Source organism: Mustela erminea, chromosome 6 (genome assembly GCF_009829155.1).
Source record: "Mustela erminea isolate mMusErm1 chromosome 6, mMusErm1.Pri, whole genome shotgun sequence".
Classification (NCBI taxonomy): domain Eukaryota; kingdom Metazoa; phylum Chordata; class Mammalia; order Carnivora; family Mustelidae; genus Mustela; species Mustela erminea.
The window spans coordinates 38984205-39005179 of record NC_045619.1 but is presented as its reverse complement, the minus strand read 5'-3'; the positions used below and the strand labels follow the sequence as shown (position 1 = coordinate 39005179).

At 34.5% G+C, this 20975-nt stretch overlaps 1 protein-coding gene across 3 annotated transcripts in view; it reads right to left on the bottom strand.

Annotated features, from left to right (window-relative positions):
• Positions 1 to 11677: 11677 nt before the first annotated feature.
• PAWR (pro-apoptotic WT1 regulator) overlaps positions 11678 to 20975 on the bottom strand; it is a 112198-nt gene continuing 102900 nt past the window's right edge. For all 3 annotated transcript variants that reach the window (XM_032346919.1, XM_032346921.1, XM_032346920.1), the window contains 3 exons: positions 17499 to 17643; positions 15373 to 15477; positions 11678 to 12570 (listed from right to left, as the gene is read on the bottom strand). In XM_032346919.1, the coding sequence (XP_032202810.1) occupies positions 12484 to 12570; positions 15373 to 15477; positions 17499 to 17643 (337 nt within the window). In that variant the 3' untranslated portion in view covers positions 11678 to 12483. The remainder of the gene's footprint in view (positions 12571 to 15372; positions 15478 to 17498; positions 17644 to 20975) is intronic.

The following is a 20975-nucleotide window of genomic DNA, read 5'->3' as shown; positions in this document are numbered from 1 at the left end:
TGAGTTTGAATCAAATTTTAATGTGGTGGGTGAAGAAACTGCAATTTGGGCACTTTTTTATTATAAATTTTAGCTTATTATATAAGCTGTCTTTTCACACCCAACTTAATATTTATACATTTTTACACAGTTATGTGGCTGCATTCTAACTTGGAACACTTTAAAGTGACTTACCTACTTAAAAAAAAAATCTGGACTTTTATAATTAATCTCCTGAGATTCTCAATAAACATGAATAGATTCAAATTTTTAAAAAAAATTAAGATATATTTAGGATTTACCTTCTATTTGCCCAGAAAATGGGTAAGAAGATAAGTGAAAAATGGCAAAGGAACAAGTAGATTTCTGTCATCTCCTTAAAAATTTTCCCATGAAAACGTAAGTTGGAATATTTCAATATCCACATAGCTTTCACAATTAAGAAGACCTCTACGACTGCCCTCCGGTTTTTATATCGTCTGATAATTTCAATGGCTATCAAGGCTTTAATTTTTCACAAAGAAAGGTAGCTCTTGATTCTGTGTCCTGAAAGGGAATATACAGGATAAAACTGAAAAAATTATGCTGGAAAACAAGGAAGGGCTAAAGGGACACAAAAGCCAACTTGGAAGGGACTCCTACTAGCTAAACATGAGACAATGTGGACATAAAAATAGTAAGTGGACTAAAACACACTAAGTAAGCAAGCGGTGGACTAAAACACACTAAATATATAAACATACATATGACTTACCTTTGGAGATTGCTTTAGCTGTGGTCTATTATTACTAAAATGATAAAGGGAAACAATGTGATCGTATCTTACTCATATTTTAAGGAACCAAGTATTGGTAATTCAAAATTTCTCTTTAAAGAATTCCAACTACTAAGGTACATAGAATCAAAGAATTAGAAAACTATATGATATAATGGCATCTAATGATATAATGGGTCTGGGCAATAATTATCAATGTCTGCTAAAATCATTACATAAAAGGTTGAAGAGGAACTTTAAAATAGAATAATCAAAAATGAAACAAGATGGGATCAGGAGGGAGACAAACCATAAGTGACTCTTAATCTCACAAAACAAACTGAGGGTTGCTGGAGGGAGGGGGGATCGGGAGAGGGGGGGTGGGGTTATGGACATTGGGGAGGGTATGTGCTATGGTGAGTGCTGTCAAGTGTGTAAACCTGGCGATTCACAGACCTGTACCCCTGGGGATAAAAATACATATATATTTATTTTTTTAAAAAAAATTAAAAAAAATTAAAAAAAAGAATAATCAAGCTAACACTATCCCAAATCTGTTATTCTTAACATTACTATAAGTGAGAAAAGACATAGGGTGCCTTCTCATGTGATTCAATACAAAGTACACACAACCTATGAATTACTGTACAAAAGGTATATATATTGAATCTAATAAAGCCTCTATCTAATAAATAATTTGCAGAAAAACAGTGGGGATAGAGGGACAAAATAAACAGCATCATTAAGATGCTATCTGTCAAATCCAGAAAGTGGGAAATTCTACAGAGCAAATTATCTAATTTCCTCAATTTGAAAAATGGCAAAAAAAAATTGGAGGTATAATTTATATGCTAAAAAAGACTTAAGAGACATATCAACCAAATGACTCTCATTTAGATCTTTATTTGAATAAACTACAATAAGGACATTTTTGAGGTGTCTGGGGAAATCTGAACATGAAGTACTTACTATCCATGTGAGAGCCATGCAAAGGGGTCTCTCTAGTCTCCTACTGTGGGGAAGGTAATTAACTGACAGTTCTGTGTTCTGAATTTACCATGGTCTTCAACTAAGTCCCTATTTCCTGCAGGTGCTCCCTGCCAACAAAGGAGCATAGCAGAGAATACAAAGTCAAGCCCACCCCTGCAAGATGTAGGTCTACTGCAATGAACAGGCACCTTTGGTTTGAGGACTTTTATGCTTCCCTGAAACTTCTTTCAAGCTGCACTATTATAAAAACTTCCTGCTCAGCCATCCTTCTTCCCTCTCTCCTTCACAGTAATCAGACCTGTACTAAGGCCTCCCAGCCTCTCCTAGGTCCTCACGGGTATTTTCCCTCAATAAATCTCTTGCAGGCCTTCCCCTCAGGAACCTACGCTAAACAGATGATATCAAAAAATTAGCATTAAATTTCTTATGTATGATAATATTATGGTTATTTAAGTTCTTATCTATTAGAGAAACATACATGAAATGATAGGATGATTAAAATTTAACTTTACAATACCCCAGGATAAAAAGAAAAATGGGGGATAAAATAAAATAGCAATATATGGGGGCACCTGGGTTGCTCAGTGGGTTAAAGCCTCTGCCTTCGGCTCAGGTCATGATCTCAGGGTCCTGGGATCAAGCCCCCCATTGGGTTCTCTGCTCAGTGGGGTGCCTGCTTCCTCCTCTCTCTCTGCCTGCCCCTCTGCCTACTTGGATCTCTGTCTGTCAAATAAATAAATAAAATCTTTACAAAAAAAAAAAAGATTAGCAATGTATGAATCATTTTCTCAACTTCTGTGCATATCTGGAGATGGTCATAGTAACAAGTGAAAAATACCTGACCGGTAATCCTCAGAACTGCTAATGTCATAAAAAATAAGAGAAGTCTAAGAAACTCTCACAACTAAGAGGACTGTTCAGAAATATAACTACTAAATGTAATGTGGTGTCTTAGATTGGAACCTAGAACAGAGAAAAGACATCAGTGAAAAACTGAGCAAATATGAATCAAATATATTGATAATAATGTATCAATATTGGTTCATTAGTTGTAAAAAATACACCATGCTATTTTTTAAAAGATTTATTTATTTATTTTTAAAAGATTTTATTTATTTATTTGACAGACAGAGATCACAAGTAGGCAGAGAGGCAGGCAGAGAGAGAGAGAGAGGTGGAGGAAGCAGGCTCTCTTCTCTGCAGAGCAGAGAGCCCGATGCGGGACTCGATCCCAGGACCCTGAGATCATGACCTGAGCTGCAGGCAGAGGCTTTAACCCACTGAGCCACCCAGGCGCCCATAAAAGATTTATTTATTTTAGAGATAGAGTGCAAGTCAGAGGTAGGGAAGGGCAGATAGAGATAGAGAATACCAAGTAGACTCTGTGCCTAGTTCAAAGTCCAGTGTGGGCCTTGATCCCATGAACCTGACATCATGACCTGCACTGAAACCAAGAGTCAACTATACCACCCAGGTGCCCCCGATGACATTTTTATTAACATATAACGTAATATTTGTCCCAGGGGTACAGGTCTGTGAATCATTAGTCTTACACATTTCACAGAGTTCACCATAGCACATACCCTCCCCAGTGTCCATAACCCAGCCACCCTACCCCTACCTCCCCACCCCCCCAAGTAGCCCTCAGTTTGTTTCAGGAGATTAAGAGCCTCTTATGGTTTGACTCCCTCCCAATCCCATCTTGTTTCATTTCTTCCCTCCCTACCTGCCACAACCCCCTGCCCTGCCTCTCAAATTCCTCATATCAGAGAGATTATATGGTAATTGTCTTTCTCCAATTGACTTATTTCGCTTAGCATCATACCCTCTAGTTCCATCCATGTTACTGCAAATGGCAAGGTTTCGTTTCTTTTGATGGCAGCATAGTATTCTAGTGTGTGCACACACATACACATACACCACTTCTTCTTTATCCAGTCATGTGTTGATGGACATCTAGGTTCTTTCCATACTTTGGCTATTGTGCACATTGCTGTCATAAACATTTGGGTGCATGTGCCCCTTTGGATCACTACATTAGTATCCTTAGGGTAAATACCCAGTAGTGTGATTGCTGGGTTGTAGGGTAGCTCTATTTTCAACTTTTTGAGGAGCCTCCATACTGTTTTTCAGAGTGGCTGCACCAGCTTGCATTCCCACCAACACTGTAGAAGAGGTCCCCTTTCTCTGCATCCTCACCAAAAATCTGCCGTTTCCTGACTTGTTAGACATTCTGACAGGTGTGAGATGGTATCTCACTGTGGTTTTGATTTGTATTTCCCTGATGCCAAGTGATGTTGAGTACTTTTTCATGTGTCTGTTGGCCATTTGGATGTCTTCTTTGCTGAAATTGTCTGTTCATGTCTTGTGTCCATTTCTTGATTGGATTATTTGTTCTTTGGGTGTTGAGTTTGATAAGTTCTTCTTTTTTTTTTTTTTTTAAAGATTTTCTTTATTTGACAGTTAGAGATTGCAAGTAGGCAGAGAGGCAGGCAGAGAGAGAGGAGGAAGCAGGCTCCCTGCTGAGCAGAGAGCCCGATGTGGGGCTCGATCCCAGAACCCTGGGATCACGACCCGAGCCGAAGGCAGAGGCTTTAACCCACTGAGCCACCCAGGCGCCCCGAGTTTGATAAGTTCTTTATAGATTTTAGATACTAGCCCTTTATCTGATGTTGTTTGCAAATATCTTCTCCCACTCTGTTGGTTGTCTTTTGGTTTTGTTGACTGTTTACTGTGCAAAAGCTTTTGATCTCGGTGAAGTCCCAATAGTTTATTTTGCCTTTGCTTCCCTTGCCTTTGGCGATGTTACTAGGAAAAAGTTGCTGTGGCTGAGGTCAAAGAGGTTGCTGCCTATGTTCTCCTCAAGGATATTGATGGATTCCTTTCTCACATTGAGGTCCTTCATCCATTTTGAGTGTTTTCGTGTGTGGTGTAAGGAAATGGTCCAGTTTCATTTTTCTGCAAGTGGCTTTCCAATTTTCCCAACACCATTTGTTGAAGAGACTTTTTTCCATTGGACATTCTTTCCTGCTTTATCGAAGATGAGTTGACGATAGGGTTGAGGGTCTATTTCTGGGCTCTTTCTTCTGTTCCATTGATCTATGTGTCTGTTTTTGTGCCAGTACCATACTGTCTTGATGATGACAGCAATGTAATAGAGCTTGAAGTCTGGATTTGTGATGCCACCAACTTTGGCTTTCTTTTTCAATATTCCTTTGGCTATTCGAGGTCTTTTCTGGCTCCACATAAATTTTAGGATTATTTGTTCCATTTCTTTGAAAAAAATGGATGGGACTTTGATAGGGATTGCATTAAATGTACAGATTGCTTTAGGTAGCATAGATATTTTCACAATATTTGTTCTTCCAATCCAGGAACATAAAACATTTTTCCATTTCTTTGTGCCTTCTTCAATTTCTTTCATTAGTGCTTTATAGTTTTCTGAGTATAGATTCTTTGCCTCTTTGGTTAGGTTTATTCCTAGGTATCTTATGGTTTTGGGTGCAATTGTAAATGGGATTGTCTCCTTAATTTCTCTTTCTTCTGTCTCTTTGTTGGTGTAAAGAAATGGAACTGATTTCTGTGCATTGATTTTATATCCTGACACTTTACTGAATTCCTGTACAAGTTCTAGCAGATTTGGTGTCTTTGGGTTTTCCACATATAGTATCATATCATCTGCAAAGAATGATAGTTTGATTTCTTCTTTGCCAATTTGGATGCCTTTTACTTCTTTTTGTTGTCTGATTGCTGAGGCTTGGACTTCTAGTACTATGTTGAATACCAGTGGCATGCACCACACTAATGAAAAGCATTAGTAATGAGGAAAACTGGGTGTGAGGTATTCTTTTACTCACTGTACTAACTTCTCGGTAACTCTTTAATTTAAAATTCCTCTCTAGTACTTAAAAAGCAGAAATAATTAAAAATAATAAACTACCTGGAAAGAAAAGAAATATTCTAAATCAATAAACATAGACTTCAAATTTTTTCTTTACTCACTGATATGCAACACTGAATTTCTCCTTACTGATGAATTAGCGAGAAGATACTACTGATTTTCTGAGTTCACAGTGAACTTTGAAGATTCAATCTCCGCATGGGCCACCCCAGTGTCCTTACATGGAAAAAAAGAAAACCCCAAAATCAACAAAAACAAAACTGTAACTGATGAAACATATATTTGTTCCAATCAAGTTTTAAATTTGAAGAAAAAAACACGTTACTAAAAACCTTCAGGCAATAAGAGAGATCAAGCTTAACACAGTAAAACAAAGATTTCATTCCACAGTCTGTTGGACTTAAGAATCCATTTGAGTTCCAGAGAGAATACTAAACTAATGCAGTTATGTCAAGCTGCCAATATCCACACTGGGTCTTTTCCTAATACACTCTTTTGCATCATAAGCAACAATGAAAAGATCACCTTTTTTTTTAAGTCCACATTATATTATGTATATAATGTCCAAAAAAAGACCAAGATCTTTACCTAAAAATAGAAATGCACAATGCAAATTTGCAAGCATTGATCTGTATCAGAATCACTTCAAGTGCCTGTTAAAACATAGATTGCTGGGCCTTACCTCATTCAGGGTCCAAGAGGTACTATTTCTAATCGATTTCAAAGTGAAGTCAATACTACTAGTGTGGGGACCACACTTTGAGAACCACTGGCAAACTGTTGAATAGTACAATGATTATGTCATAAAAGTGAATATGTTACAGCGAAGCAAAAAGCACTGCTTTGTGACTTTGGGCAAATCACCCTTCCCAATCTGTATTTTGCACAAGTTTTAAAGAGTCAAATAAAAATATTTAAAGCACTTAACACAATGTCTGGCAAATGGTGCTACTGAACTTCTAATTATTTAATGCTGTTATGCTATCTTGCATTAGCATTAGAGTTGTGCTCAGACTGTCAACCGAGTCACTATACTTAGCTGAACCTCTTAAGCTACACTGATCTTAAAGGAGTTACAAGAAACATACTTAGTTTTTTTAAAGTGAAGAGTAAAGTTGGGCATTTGGTCCAATATTAAAAGGGAAGGTTTGCTTTCTAGCTTCCTTTTCAACCTTATTTGGTTAGACATCAAAATAAAATGAATGAATTGTAAAGGATATTATAACCAGTCCTACCTCTTTAGTATGAAGGTCCAAAATTACATAATTTCTCTCCAAGAAGTTAACCAGGAAGAAAATGTAACCGCTTATAAATGTGAAAAGGAAATTAGACACAGGAGATTAAGAAAATATGTGGGTAGTATACAGCTACTGATAGAATTGTGTGCATGCATAGAGTGAATCTAGAAGAAATAAAACAGGGATTTGATGAAGTCTAAGATAAAGGCCTCAAGGTCCCATTACGACTAAGAGACCTTACAATTTTTTCAACAGGCTTACTAATGGAGTAGGTTCTTATATAAGGACTTGAGACATTATCTAAACAGTCTGACTGAAGGATGCTTGTTCACTTGTTAGACATGCATGACATTACTGAGAAGATTAATTTAGAGTTGTAGAAGTAAAGAAGACTGATTAGCTTGTGCAGGTGTATGAAAAACGACACATTAGCAAAAGGTTATGTAAACCATTTACTCAAAAAACAAAGACCAGATTTTTACATTCCCAGACTCCTACTTATCTTTTTCAAACTATGAAGGACCTGAAATTCTTTGAACACCATCAGTTGATAAGAGATCCAATTTTGAATTAGGAAATTATTCATGTAGTTTTAAAACAAAGACCATTAAAATTTTCAGTCAGATTGAACATATGTACACTTCCTCACTTCTTCAAGAAGTCCCACCACTGAAGTATACAGATCTTAGCAATATGGCATTTTTATTTTTTACAACATTTTTCCTTCTACAATAAGTATACTAAAGATTCAAATGTACTGTTTTAGTAAGAGGCACACAAATTAATTAGAATATTAACGTCATCCCTTAACTCTGAAAGTAAAACTCATGGTCAGCGTTTTACTGATAGTTCAGGGAGGAAAAAAGATAATTAACCATTGTTGAAAAATAAATGAAGATTTATTTTTATTGACTATTATTTTACATGCAAAACATATTAAAAGTCAATCTATATCAAGTTGACTATTCCAACATGAAAACCTATGCCATGGTAATTATAAATGCTCTCTACACAATACTAATGTGGTCAATAAATTATCCAGGTGTTTTTCTATAAATATTTAATTACCTGAATTAACTGATTTTTCAACAAAACAGTAAAGTTTAGTTTTCATATGGTTTTTGCTGGTAGCAGCAGCCATCTGATACTTAAACTCAGAAGAAAAACCCTGATTAAAATAGCCACATCTTCCCGAAAAACAGTTCACCAAAAAAAGTAATGTATATCTGTTAGGTATCCAGAGGAGTCAAAACAAAACAGGAACATAATTAGTGTCCATCAAGTGATCATCACTAACACTCTATTATTATCAAAGAAATATGTATCAGGATGTGAACTGCTTATTAAATGTAAATACTTAAAAACAAACTAGTAATCAGTAATGTACAGAGAGAATACCATTAATAGTTTGTTGTATCTGAAATATTATTGAGTTCTTTTTACTTCATTACTGCTATATTCCTTAACAACATTCTCTTCATAAAGAATAATTACCTAAATGAAATATAGTAAGATATTTCCCAACATGCATTAGGTCTTCCACTCCACCATTCAGTAAATGCTGCAGCAAATTAAATGGTACCTATTAACTAGACCTGAAAGACAATGGCTAGATAACACCAAAACCAAAAACCAAAAAACAAAAAACAAATTTTTGAATGAACTATTCAGATTAGACCAGCTAATGCTAATTAAGGTTATATTTTGTGCTACTGACACACACTACATAGACTGTACACTGCTAAATGAAAGGGCTGATCCATGTTCATTTTTTTAAAATGTCTATAAAAACTATAACTAGATACCTATCAGAATAGTAAATACTTGCGAAAATATATGAAAATTTAATATATTTATAGTCCTCATCCATATTCCTCTCATATACTGACACGTAATTACTTTTAGAATGCGGAGAACATTTTAACATGCTGTGAGAGTCTAGCTAAGTAAAATTAAAAAAACAATATGGGTTTAGGTTTTCTAGAATAATTTTTTAAGTCAATACTGAGAATGAAACAACCAACTTCTATACTTTAATGAGAAACTTAACAACATGGGGGAAGCACCTGAAGAGCAAAACATTTGTTGTCTATTAGTATTATGCTTTCAGCTTAATGGAACAACTAAAGTGGCACTAGTTCTCAGATAAGTAACATATAAATTATAATCCTAGTTGATGGGATGTCCTTTACTTATGAGAGTGAACACAGTTCCAAAGCAAAGGAAGTAAAGCTTACCATTACATATTAAGAATGGTTCAGATACAGTAAGAGAATGTTCAGCACTGACTTTAACATGTTATTTTAGTTCTAACTCCTTGAATGCTAGATCTTTCTCAATTACTATTTCTACCAATGAAAAACTGGTGTGTTTGGTTTCTTACATTACAAGATGAAAATCTATGCTGGAATCTTGTAACAGGCTATTAACTAAACCATGAACAGTTACTAAATAAGTGCCAATACTACATGGAAATTACTAGGCACGGACTCAAGATTATAAAACTACAAAAAAGACAAAAGATGACTATCACTCTACACATGAATATTGTCTAGGACATCAGATCAATAATCAAATCAAAGGTCTTTCCTGTTTTATATTACAGTGTTGAACTTACAAAGTCATTATACTGACTTGTATTTTCAACAAAGTGTTAGTGGACTCAAAATGTTACATCTTAATTTGCAATTATAAAAATCCAGATTAATCCAGAAAACATAAACCCACATATAATTGAGGTAGGGTTTTCACCTTAAGAATACATTGTTTTAAACCACAATTAAAAAGTTAATTAAAAAAAAAAATTATTGCTACATGTGTCTGCCCTGATACTAATTTTTTATGTTTTAAACTACTTGAGCAAGTGTGACTGTGCTAATCTTAATCTCTGTATTTAGTAAATTCCCTCAGAAATACATAACCACCAAACTCTTCCTTTCTAAAGGTGACTGTAGTACAATAAAATAATAATTCTAGAAAAATGAAAAATGGAGGTTACTTTGTAATTCCAAGTTAATGCATGTCAAAAATCAGGGGAGACAAGTCATGTTCATGCTTCAAAATTAATAAACTTATTGTTTTGAAAATAATATCATAAACACATTAAAACTTTTGTATGCTTTATTATGCCATAAATTCCCAGGAAATATAAGAAATATCATTTCTGAGTGGTACTAAAAATTTCACAAATACTAGCATTCTATTGACAACAGCCAAGTTTTCTAAGGTAGTGCATATGTCTTTACCTTTTTAAAATCTCAATGCTTTTTTTCAACCTCAATGCTTTTTATACATTTTAAAGGGAAATTGTAAAAGATCCTACTTAATTTTTCAATATTCAGTGTCAAAATCTATAAGTGATATAAATATACATTTTAAGGCCAAGAGGAAGGACTGCTTGTGAACTGCTTTGCTTAAGTTGTCAGGCTCCTGTATTTGCACTAGGTATTATGTAAAAAATCATTGCTGGAACTTTTCTAACAAACTGAAGAAAAGGAAAATTTAAAAACAGTCCGTCTTTAAAAGCACTAATAACTGGCATAATTTTAAAAAGGGAAATGAAATATTCCTTTATTTACATATAGATTAAATAGAAGTTTCAAAAACTTTACTGAAAAACCAGCACACTAATATATTTTAAGGCTGGATACTGACAGCATTTTCACAACATCCAAAGCTTGGATGCAAACTAGAAAATACTGCTATTTCTACCACATACTTAAGGGTAATTAAAGGGAGATGAGTGCCTCAGAACCAAGGCAGTAACTGAACCTGGCATACCACTCTGATATGTGGAGAGCAGGTCACTGTTCCCATGTTTGCTAACATTCTTCAAAAAGGATGCCCTTATGCAGTAATTCTGTAACTATATCAAGTTTGGTAATCTAACATTAAACTTTTGGGTAAATATACTTAAACATATGAAAACTTCCCCAGAGACCAGATAAATTATTAAATAAACTAAAAGGGGGACAAAATGCTCATAGCTAACATATGTTAATTCTAGGGTCTGCAGTGGATGATAGAGAAAGGAAAGAGGCAACAGGAGCTATTTCCAAACCTAGGTTATGATCAGAATCATCAGACAGTGAGATTTAAAAATTCTGTCCAGGGTCTCAACCTAAATCTATCTAGAAATTACAGACCGGGAATTCTTTGTAGGCAAAAGTGATTCTGATGATCCACCAAGGCTGAAACTTCTGAATGAGAAGCCAACCTAGAATTATAGAATTCAACATGGGTGATATTTATCAGTTACTCTACATTTTGTCCAACTGTCTCACTTCCCTATTTTTCCAGTAGTAAATAATGAAAGAACTTGGCAAGTAAAGAAAAAGTTAGTAGGTTACCCAAAATGGATTTTACTATGTTTAACTGGACAAAACAGGATTAGTATACTGTTTGGGATTCAATTATCAGACAGACATTCCTTAATGTTTATATATTTTAAAAGAGGGGGTTTTCCTTACTCAACATGAAAATTTAATATACAACTCTAAACACTAAATGATATTTAATAGAAAATTTATATACTTCAAAAATTTTTTAAATTGTTTTTAAAAATCCAATGTTAGGAAGAAAATCCCTTAAATGTGAGGTAGGGAAATAATTCTCTCAAATGAGAATAACTGTATCATAGTGTTATTCTCCAGGTTTAGAAATAAGCAAAGTATTTTGATACTATTTCTGTTTATGCGTTGTTTTGTAAATGTAAGTATAAATGTTTAAAGTGTGGATAATATTTTGGTTTTGTTTTTAATGCAAATGATAATTTAAAATATAAATTTTTTTCTTTTACATTGAAATTGTACACACTCCACTGGAATGATGAGTTAACAGCTTTTTAAATATTCTATGTTCATTTATAAACCTTGGAATAATAAAAAATGTAGTACCTACATAAGAAATTTTACAATGAAATTACAAGTTTATGTTTTTCAGACGCTAAAGTGATTTTAAATTTTTTTCAATATTCAAATACAAAAATTGTATATTTTAATTTACTGTAGCACAATTCAAGTATTCTCTAAAATTTTTTATATTTAGCCAACTGGTACATGATATTAAATGACTTTTCATAATAGCTTTCCTTTTTAAAGATGACTGTTAGTACAAAATGGTATGACACTCTATTACTCTAAGCTGCTTAGAATAAGTTGAAAGAACAAATGACAATAGACAAAGCCTATATGAGTAAATCAACAACACGTAAGTTTGCACACATCAGTAATAAGGCAATTGCAGGTAATTCCCCAAAAGTATTTGAATCCATGTAAACAAAGACTATGTATATTCCTTTAGGGAAAAAACACACTACCATAGATAAAATATAGTCAAATGGTTGTGACTTTAAACCACATATTATTTGAATACCACACAAAACCAAAAGAGGCATAACTGATCATTTTAATAACTGAAAGATGTTACTTATTGGTGAAACAGAAGGCTGATACTGTTTTGAAATAATGAAAAAGAAGTATTTTGAAAATAAACACCCACTGTTTTCTCGAAATAAATATACATACTTAATGTATTGCAGCATAGGAATATTATCCTAGCATTAACCATAACATTCAATCAGTAGTTTTAAAATGTTTTTTCCACACTGGGTCTTGAATCTTCTACCTTGTTAGCTGACCAACAACTTTCAAAAGAGTTTTATTTTCCTGCTTTAGTTGTTCATTTTCATCTTCTATGTCATCTAGGTCCTTAAGCAAACAAAAAAGAAAATAACATAGGAGTTTTTTAAGTACTTAAAAATATTCTAAAGGTGATTTTTAAAAACACTTCAAAATAAATACATTCAAATATAATTCATACATGCACTTAATTTGGAAACAAGGCCAAGTTCCAAAAACAACTTTAGGTAGAGTATGCCCCACACCTGAAGGGAGCACCCACTACTCAACTCCTTCTCATTATTATCATGGTTAAGACAGATCACGTCTTGCCAGATTTTTCATTTTTAAGAAAAATAAAAAATCAGAATTCTTTAATTGTGAATCTTCTAATTTATAATCATTATAAACAGCTTAATTTTTTAGTTAAGAACACCCCCCCCCAAATTGAGGGCTAAACAAAATAAATATGTGGACAGTATGAGATTCAGGGTCTCGGATAACAGCCTGTGTCAAATGAGACATCAGAAAGATCGAGGTACAAGTTCTGGATGTACTCCTACCACCTTGTATGATCTTTAACAAGAGTGTATGTTGTGAGGTGAAAATCTGAGGAAGTGATAAAATGGAGGCATACAGTAAAGGAGATCTGGAGCACAGAGAGTTGATCTGGTTCAATTCATGTTAGGTTCCTCTATAACATTTTGTTTGAGGAAAAAGGTTTTTTTTTTTTGTTTTTTTTTTTTTTAATTTTATTTATTTCTTTGACAGAGACAGATCACAAGTAGGCAGAGAGGCAGGCAGAGAGAGGAGGAAGCAGGCTCCCCGCTGAGCAGAGAGCCCGATGCGGGACTCGATCCCAGGACCCTGAGATCATGACCTGAGCCGAAGGCAGAGGCTTTAACCCATGGAGCCACCCAGGTGCCCAAGGAAAAGGTTTTTAAAGCTCAAAAAAAAAGAAAGCCACTAAACTAATTAATCATCCTCCAGCTTTAAAGTTGTATGATTCCAGGTCTATGTTCCCTATGTTAATCCTAGGCACCATATATACAACAATTTGGTAAATATGAAGATAATCTACTCTAAATTTTAGTTAGAAGAAACTATTTCAAGGCAGAATGCTTACTGATAGTTCTAAAAGCACATATTTTAGAATTATCCTTGTCATTCAAAATACTAAAACTTGAAGTAATCAATTTAAAGTATAAGCATGCTACCAGATAGCAGCATTCTGATAAATTCAGCATACTGCCTTTGGACAATTATGTAAGTGTTTTTAAAATGTGCAAAAATAGAATCTGCATTTACTCACAAACTAAATGAATGATGCTGGGGAACTTACCTGTTGAAAACAACAATAATATACAAGATTCTGAAAATTACTACAACTGAGACCTTTCCAAGCTGTAGAATTAAGTAAGATATATTTCTATATCATTACTAGATTAGAAACTCTGTAAGAGCAGATGTTTTATTATTCTTTTTAATGCACAGTGCCTAAGACAGTACTAATACTACTTCAAAACTATTCTCAGATTTTATTAAATCATATTCCAAAACCAGTAGAGGAACACCTGTATTCTAAACCAAGATGGAAGACTGTCTACAAAAACGGAAGAGCTCAGAATTAGGATTTTGGAATACCTGCTGTCAAATACTGGTTCAGATAGTTACTCTGTGATTCCACCTATGACCTTGAGCAAGTTAAACTAAGTTTTGCTGTCCTCATCTATTACCTATAGTTAATGCCTCAGAGCTTTATTTAGAATGGGTCTATATAATAAAGCCTCTTTATTGCCTCTTCTTTCATTGTTAGGGTTAAGACTCGATTAGGAATCTGCTTCCCAGCACCTGGGTGGCTCAGTGGGTTAAGCCTCTGCCTTCCGCTCAGGTCATGATTTTAGGGTCCGGGGATCAAGTCCCGCATCAGGCTCTCTGCTCAGCAGGAGGCCTGCTTTCCCCTCTTTCTCTGCCTGCCTCTCTGCCTACTTGTGATCTCACTCTCTCTCTCTCTCTCTCTGTCAAATAAAGAAATAAAATCTTAAAAAAAAAAAAAAAAAAGGAATCTGTTTCCCTCCCCTCACTCCCAAGCAAACTTTTTTTTTAAAAGATTTTATTTATTTATTTGACAGACAGAGATCACAAGTAGGCAGAGAGGCAGGCAGAAAGAAAGGAAAGGCAGTAGGCTCCCTGCCGAACAGACAGTCCACCACAGGGCTCAATCCCAGGCCAGGCGGGGCTCAATCCCAGGACCCTGGGATCATGACCTGAGCCAAAGGCAGAGGCTTTAACCCACTGAGCCACCCTGGCGCCGCAAACTTTTTTCTTTTATCTAAAGCATTCCAGTATTCAAAACTATGGAATCTCTTCTCATCAGCATTGCTTAAGTATGGCCCAGCACTAACACTTGCTTCTTAAGCAAAAAGTAAATTCTAGGCTGAAAGCAAGAAAAAGAATTACAAAATAGTATAATAGAGACCTAGCATAATGCTAAACTTAAGGGAATACAACTAGGGAGAAAAAGGTGGTAAAACACAAAGACAACTCAAGTTTCTAATGGCAAGAAAGCAGCAAGTTTTGCTCTTCACTGAGGCAACTCTGTACCAATGTCCTTTTATGTGTGGTGGTGACCAAGCTGCCTCTCACCTTGACTCTAACAAAACACCAAACAAATCCATTCATCAGTCCATCCCCAAAAGAACAATATTAACTGAATACAACTGATAACTGGCCAGAGGAAATCAGTTTATAAAAAGAAATGATGAATTTTATTACCACAAATTACCATCTCTCTAACAAAATAAGGAAATTACATAATCTCTTCATATATATGTATTTTCATCCAACTGTCGGGAAAAAAAAACTGTGAAACTGAAATGTGTGAATACTTACTCGATTTAACAAATCAATTTCTTCTTTGAGTTTTCCGATCATTTCCTCTTTATCTTGCATTAGTCTCACAAGTCTTAAGTTTTCTTGCCTTTCTCTTACTACTTCCTGGTAGATATAATTAATATGAAGTATTAATTGTGAAGTAACTGGTTGTTTTTAACCTTAAGTGACATGTATCTGCCAAGTTTAGTGACGCACCTTAGATATATAAAGATTTCAATGGATTTCTTAAGTCACCTGGTGAGGGAAGGAAAAACCCAGCCTAGGAAAGACCCAAAGAATGAGAGGAATACAGGAGATGTAAGATATATTCCTTCTTCTTCTTCTTCTTTTTTTTTTTTAAAAAAGGATTTATATATTTTATTTGAGAGAGAAAGAGAGTATGCCCCGGTAAAGGTGAGCATGGGCAAAGGGGAGAGGGAAAGAATCCAAGCAAAAACCTAAGGCGGGGCTTGATCTCACAATCTATTAGATCATGATACGAGAAGGACCCAAGAGTCAGATGCTTAACCAAATGAGCCATCCAGGTGCCCCATATTTTGATTAAACTGATGTTTACACAATTCTTTAACAAACAGTAATACCCAATGACTTACCTTCTTTAGTTCATTACCACCATTAGTAATGATATATTTTTTTAAATATATAGTTATTTTTTAAATGACTAACATCCTGTTTGAAGAAATTCAAATTTGTTATTTAAAATACAAAGTTTAAGGTGCACCTAGGTGGTGCAGTTGGTTAAGCCTCCTACTCAGGTACTGATCTCTGAGCCCCTTGTCAGCTCCAAGCTCAGCGGAGGGTGCTTGGGATTCTTTCTCCCTCACCGCCTGTCCCTCCCCAACCAAGTAAGTAAATAAATATATCTTAAAAACAGAACAAAACAAACCCACAAAGTTTAAGAAAAGGAGATGGCTCTGGAAAACTAAACAGAAAAACAATGGTTCTCAATGTTACCTGTGGCTCTACCAGTTAATGGATAAAATAAAGGAACTGAAATAGATTACTGGTTTTTAATTTTTTTTTTTTTAAATAATAATGCAACACCTTTTTCAAAGAAATCTGACTTAGAATCCAGGGCCTTGGGCTGGGCTGACTACCATGAGGGCAAAAGGATAGCAGAACTGAAAAATTTTGCTCAGAATTTAACCTCTTTTCTGCTAGCCCTCAGAAAAAGCAGCCAGCGGGTCTCATTAAACAGCTGCTGCCAAACTACTCAGGACTGGATCCAAACTCATGTGGAACTAAAAGCCTTTCTAAAGAAAGCTTTTAAACTGGTTAGACTATGTATTCCTTGAAGTTTTTAATTTAAACTCACAGAAACTGGTATCAAAGCTGAAATATGAACTAAAAAACAATCATAATGCATACAAATTTTTTAAAATTAAATTTCTACTTAAAGCAATCTTTGTATCACAAGGAATAATTGCAAGTCAGCAATACAAAACATTTTCAACAATCAGAAAGTAATCAGCATCATTACCAACTTTACATATTAAATGTCAACAGAAAAAAAACCCAGAGACTGTATGGTTAATATATTTATGACAATATTCATTTGACTTGTTCTCAACTACACTCCTGACTAGGTCTATTCTGACAATTGTTTCAAACACCAAAGATGACTCTAAGCTCTAAACAAAACCCAGAAGAAAGTCTACAAATGATACACTATACTGATAATATAATAAACACACAGTAGGGCACACAGCCAGCATAGATTTAGAATCATTTAAAAAGACTGTCTTTTAAAATGTTAGGGGTAACATGTAGCAGAATGGGAGTACACATTAAATATTAAGGAATACAAGAACTGGCTTCATTCCTGAAAGTTTTAACAACAGAACTGGATAGAAAAGTGTTAATGGAGTCAGAAAATGTCTAGCCACAATGCATCTGGAAAATATATACTTAACAGTGATTTAAAGATGCAACTTGACTATATATGGAAATACCAATTAACCGTAATAGTATCTTCCACTAGCACCTCTCATTCTTTTCCTTTTGTTGGCACTATCTCTCCCATACAAATTTCAATTTATTTTCTCAGCTGCTCTAAAGGTAAAAAAAAGGAATCCCTAAGGTATATGAAATTTATCAATCTTAAAATAGTTTGTAATTCATACCTTTTCAAGATCTTCAATTTTCTTTTCCAACATGCTACTTGAGACCAAATTACCTGAAGCATTTGCATCCCTGTTATATCTGCTGAACCCACTTCTATCTGTTCGGGGATATCTACTTGAAACATCTTCTTCTGAGGCAGTTGTGCTATGGAAATAAAAAGATGTATTTTATAAAAGTATCTAATACTCAGCAAGAAGAATGCCAAGAATATTTTCTATTCACCATAAATAATTACCATTCCCTGAGGACACATGGTTATAGTAGCCAACTCATTTATAACTAAAGAAGTTAATCATTATTCCAACACAACAAAAAAAAATTAAAAAACAAAAAGTTAATTCTTCTGACCAATAACTACTGAGTAGCCACTAAGTACCAGACACTGTTCTGTGCATGAAGATATAGCAGCAAAGAAAGACATGGACTCTACCTTTCAAAGAGCTTTCAGTCTAACAGGGAATATAACTGATCATAATAAAGCAAGATGACCACCACAATAAGGTTAAATGTAGGGTACTATGACAACTGACAGGGAACTTAATGTAGATTACCTGTGGTGGAAAACCATTTTGTTTTCTTTTTCCATTTTTTTTTTTTTAATTCTAATCCATCATGGACCAATAGATAAATGAAAACAAACTAGTGGAAAAATAGGCCATATTAAATACAAGTTCACTGTTTTACTAGCTATGTCCATAAAGTTGTATTTCAATAATTAGAATGAACAGAAAAAAGAACTACATAAATTGTGTACTTTCATTGAACTGTATATAGGCAATCACAGAAAACAGCCATCACACTAATAACTTTTGCCATTTCATAATTATAAGTGAAAGTGATGACTGAAATGGCAATTCTTCATATTAAACACCAATTCATATTCCCTGAACTAATAGCATATATGCTCATATTTAAAGTTTTTAACATAATAAGTGAGTTTGCTTCTTGTTTTTCATATTAGTTATTTATTACTACATTAAAAGTTACACCAAATCTTAGTGGCTTAAAACACCACACACTTATCTCACAATATCTGTTGGTTAGGAATCTGGAAGCAGTCTAGCTGGGTGGTTATGTTTCAAGGTCTTTTATGAGATTTTTGGTCAGGACTACAGTCATCTGAAGGCCTGACTGGTCTAGAAAAATTTGCCTTTGAGTTCACTCATATGGCTGATGGCAAAAGGCTTCAGTTTCTAACTGGCTGTTGACCAAGCATTAGTTCCTCAGTATGTAGGCCTCATGTAGGGTTGTTCACCACGTGACAGCTGGTTTCCGGAGACAGACAAGACAGACACTGCAGTATCTATGACCTAATCTCGTAAGTGATATACTATCACATCAACCCTATATATACTGCCATCTGGAAGGAGATTACGAAGATGTAAATCCAGGAGGTAGGGCATCCTGGGAGCTCTGACAGAGGCTGGCTACCATGTTTGTAAATTGACCTATACTAGGTTAGACTGATGACAATGCCAGCCATGAGGGATAAGGTATATCTAAACTACTTCTAGGTTTTCCTTCAATAGCACTCATAACAGAAAACCTAGTTTCATAGCTGTATGTTAACAGGAATAGAAAGTATTTTAAAGCAATTTCAGCTCAGGATACTAATTTTTAACTTTTACCCAAAATCCAGAAAATGATGCTTTTTAAAATTTGTCTTCAATCCTTTATTAGTAGCCAATATCAATAATTTATCCATCAAAATTATAGTTCAATCCACAATAGTTCTTGATGAAAAAAATGGATTCTTGAGCTATTGATTTTATATGATTTGATTTTATATTTTATATGATTTTATATTTTAATAAAAAATAAAATTCAAAGTGTGTCTCACCAAATTTATAAATCTGTCAAACTTCTTACCAAGTTTGCCTTACCAATTTGATATTAACATTTTATAAATGCGCACTACAAAAATTACCAACTATTTTACTGACGATCGTTACTGTGAAACCCATCATAACAATCTGTGGAAATTTTTTCCCCAAATTTCTAAGTTTCATTTTTGTCCTTTGATATTATGTAACATTAAAAACATCTGACTTTCTTTCCTTGCATGGAAAGGTAAAATTATTTTTAAAAAATAATAAGGCTGTCAGACAAATAAAACTAATTCACATATTTAAAAAGTTTGGAGACCAAACTGGCTCCCTGCAAAAACACTAAGCGTTCATCCCAAAGTTCAAACACTTTTGTCTGAATATTTCCCTTTGAAAATTATTGTATACCTTAGCATATGGTAACAGCTGACTGGCTCAGCTTCCAAACTATAGTTTATTTTTTTTTAATCTCAAATTTAATGCATTAGTGTTTGAGCAATTCACACTTTTAGTGAACTACTGTTAATTTAGCTGATAAAGGAAGTATACTGTTTAGTTCAGCTGACAATAGCAAGGCTTTCTCAATGAAAGAAGCTGGACATTGAGATTCACATTATGGCACGGGTTCCAGAGTGTTTTTCTTTTCACCATCTCTCTATAATCAGAACATACTCCTACAAAAGCAAAAAAACCCTCCAAACCATATCTATTGATTTGTTAACCTTTTAAAGTTTTACATAAGTCCTAGTAAGTTGTGTTTGTCAACAAGGAAGCTGAAAAATAAATTCTGCCTTCCTATCACTGTCATATTAACAAAATCAATGTGATCATCAAACTGTAACAGAAAATCCTTTTGCTATCCCTATCTGTCCAAGAGTCAGTCTATCACTAAACTATTCCTAAATATATCAAGCTATGGTGTTGTCAGAAAATATTATATAAACTACCTTCTCTGCTATGGATTCATCCAAAATTTCCAAAGAAACACCTTTGTCTTTTCATTTTTGTGAAGTTGTTTTTAATGTTAGCAACATGAAAATGAGACTTAGAAAGAAACTAAAAAAGCTCTAATGATTACATAAGAAATCCTGCAGATCTGCTTTTGTCAGCTTAACTGTAATATTCCTTCTTTCAAATAATTCATTTGTGGTTGTGAATGTACTTATGTAATACATATAAATGCCACTTAAATTTTGATATTATTATTGTTGTAGCAGCCAGCACATCACTGCAAATAAACCATTGTGGTTTCAGCACTTCCCCATCAATTACGGGTAAAAACTGAACTCAACACAGGCATCCCTTGGCGATACTTTGGGTTTGGTTCCAAACCACCACAATGAAGCACGTATCGCAATAGAGTCAAATGAATTTTTTGACTTCCCAGTGCATATAAAAGTTATGTTTACACCATACTGTTGACTATTTTTTAAAAATTTATATGACTACAAAGTTTTTTTTTTTAAGACTTCATTTATTTATTTGACAGAGAAAGAGAGAGAGATCACAAGTAGGCACAGAGGCAGGGGGAAGCAGGCTCCCTGCTGAGCAAAGAGCCTGATGTGGGGCTCGATCCCAAGACCCTGAGATCATGACCTGAGCTGAAGGCAGAGGCTTAACCCGCTGAGCCACCCAGGCACCTCTGTAAGT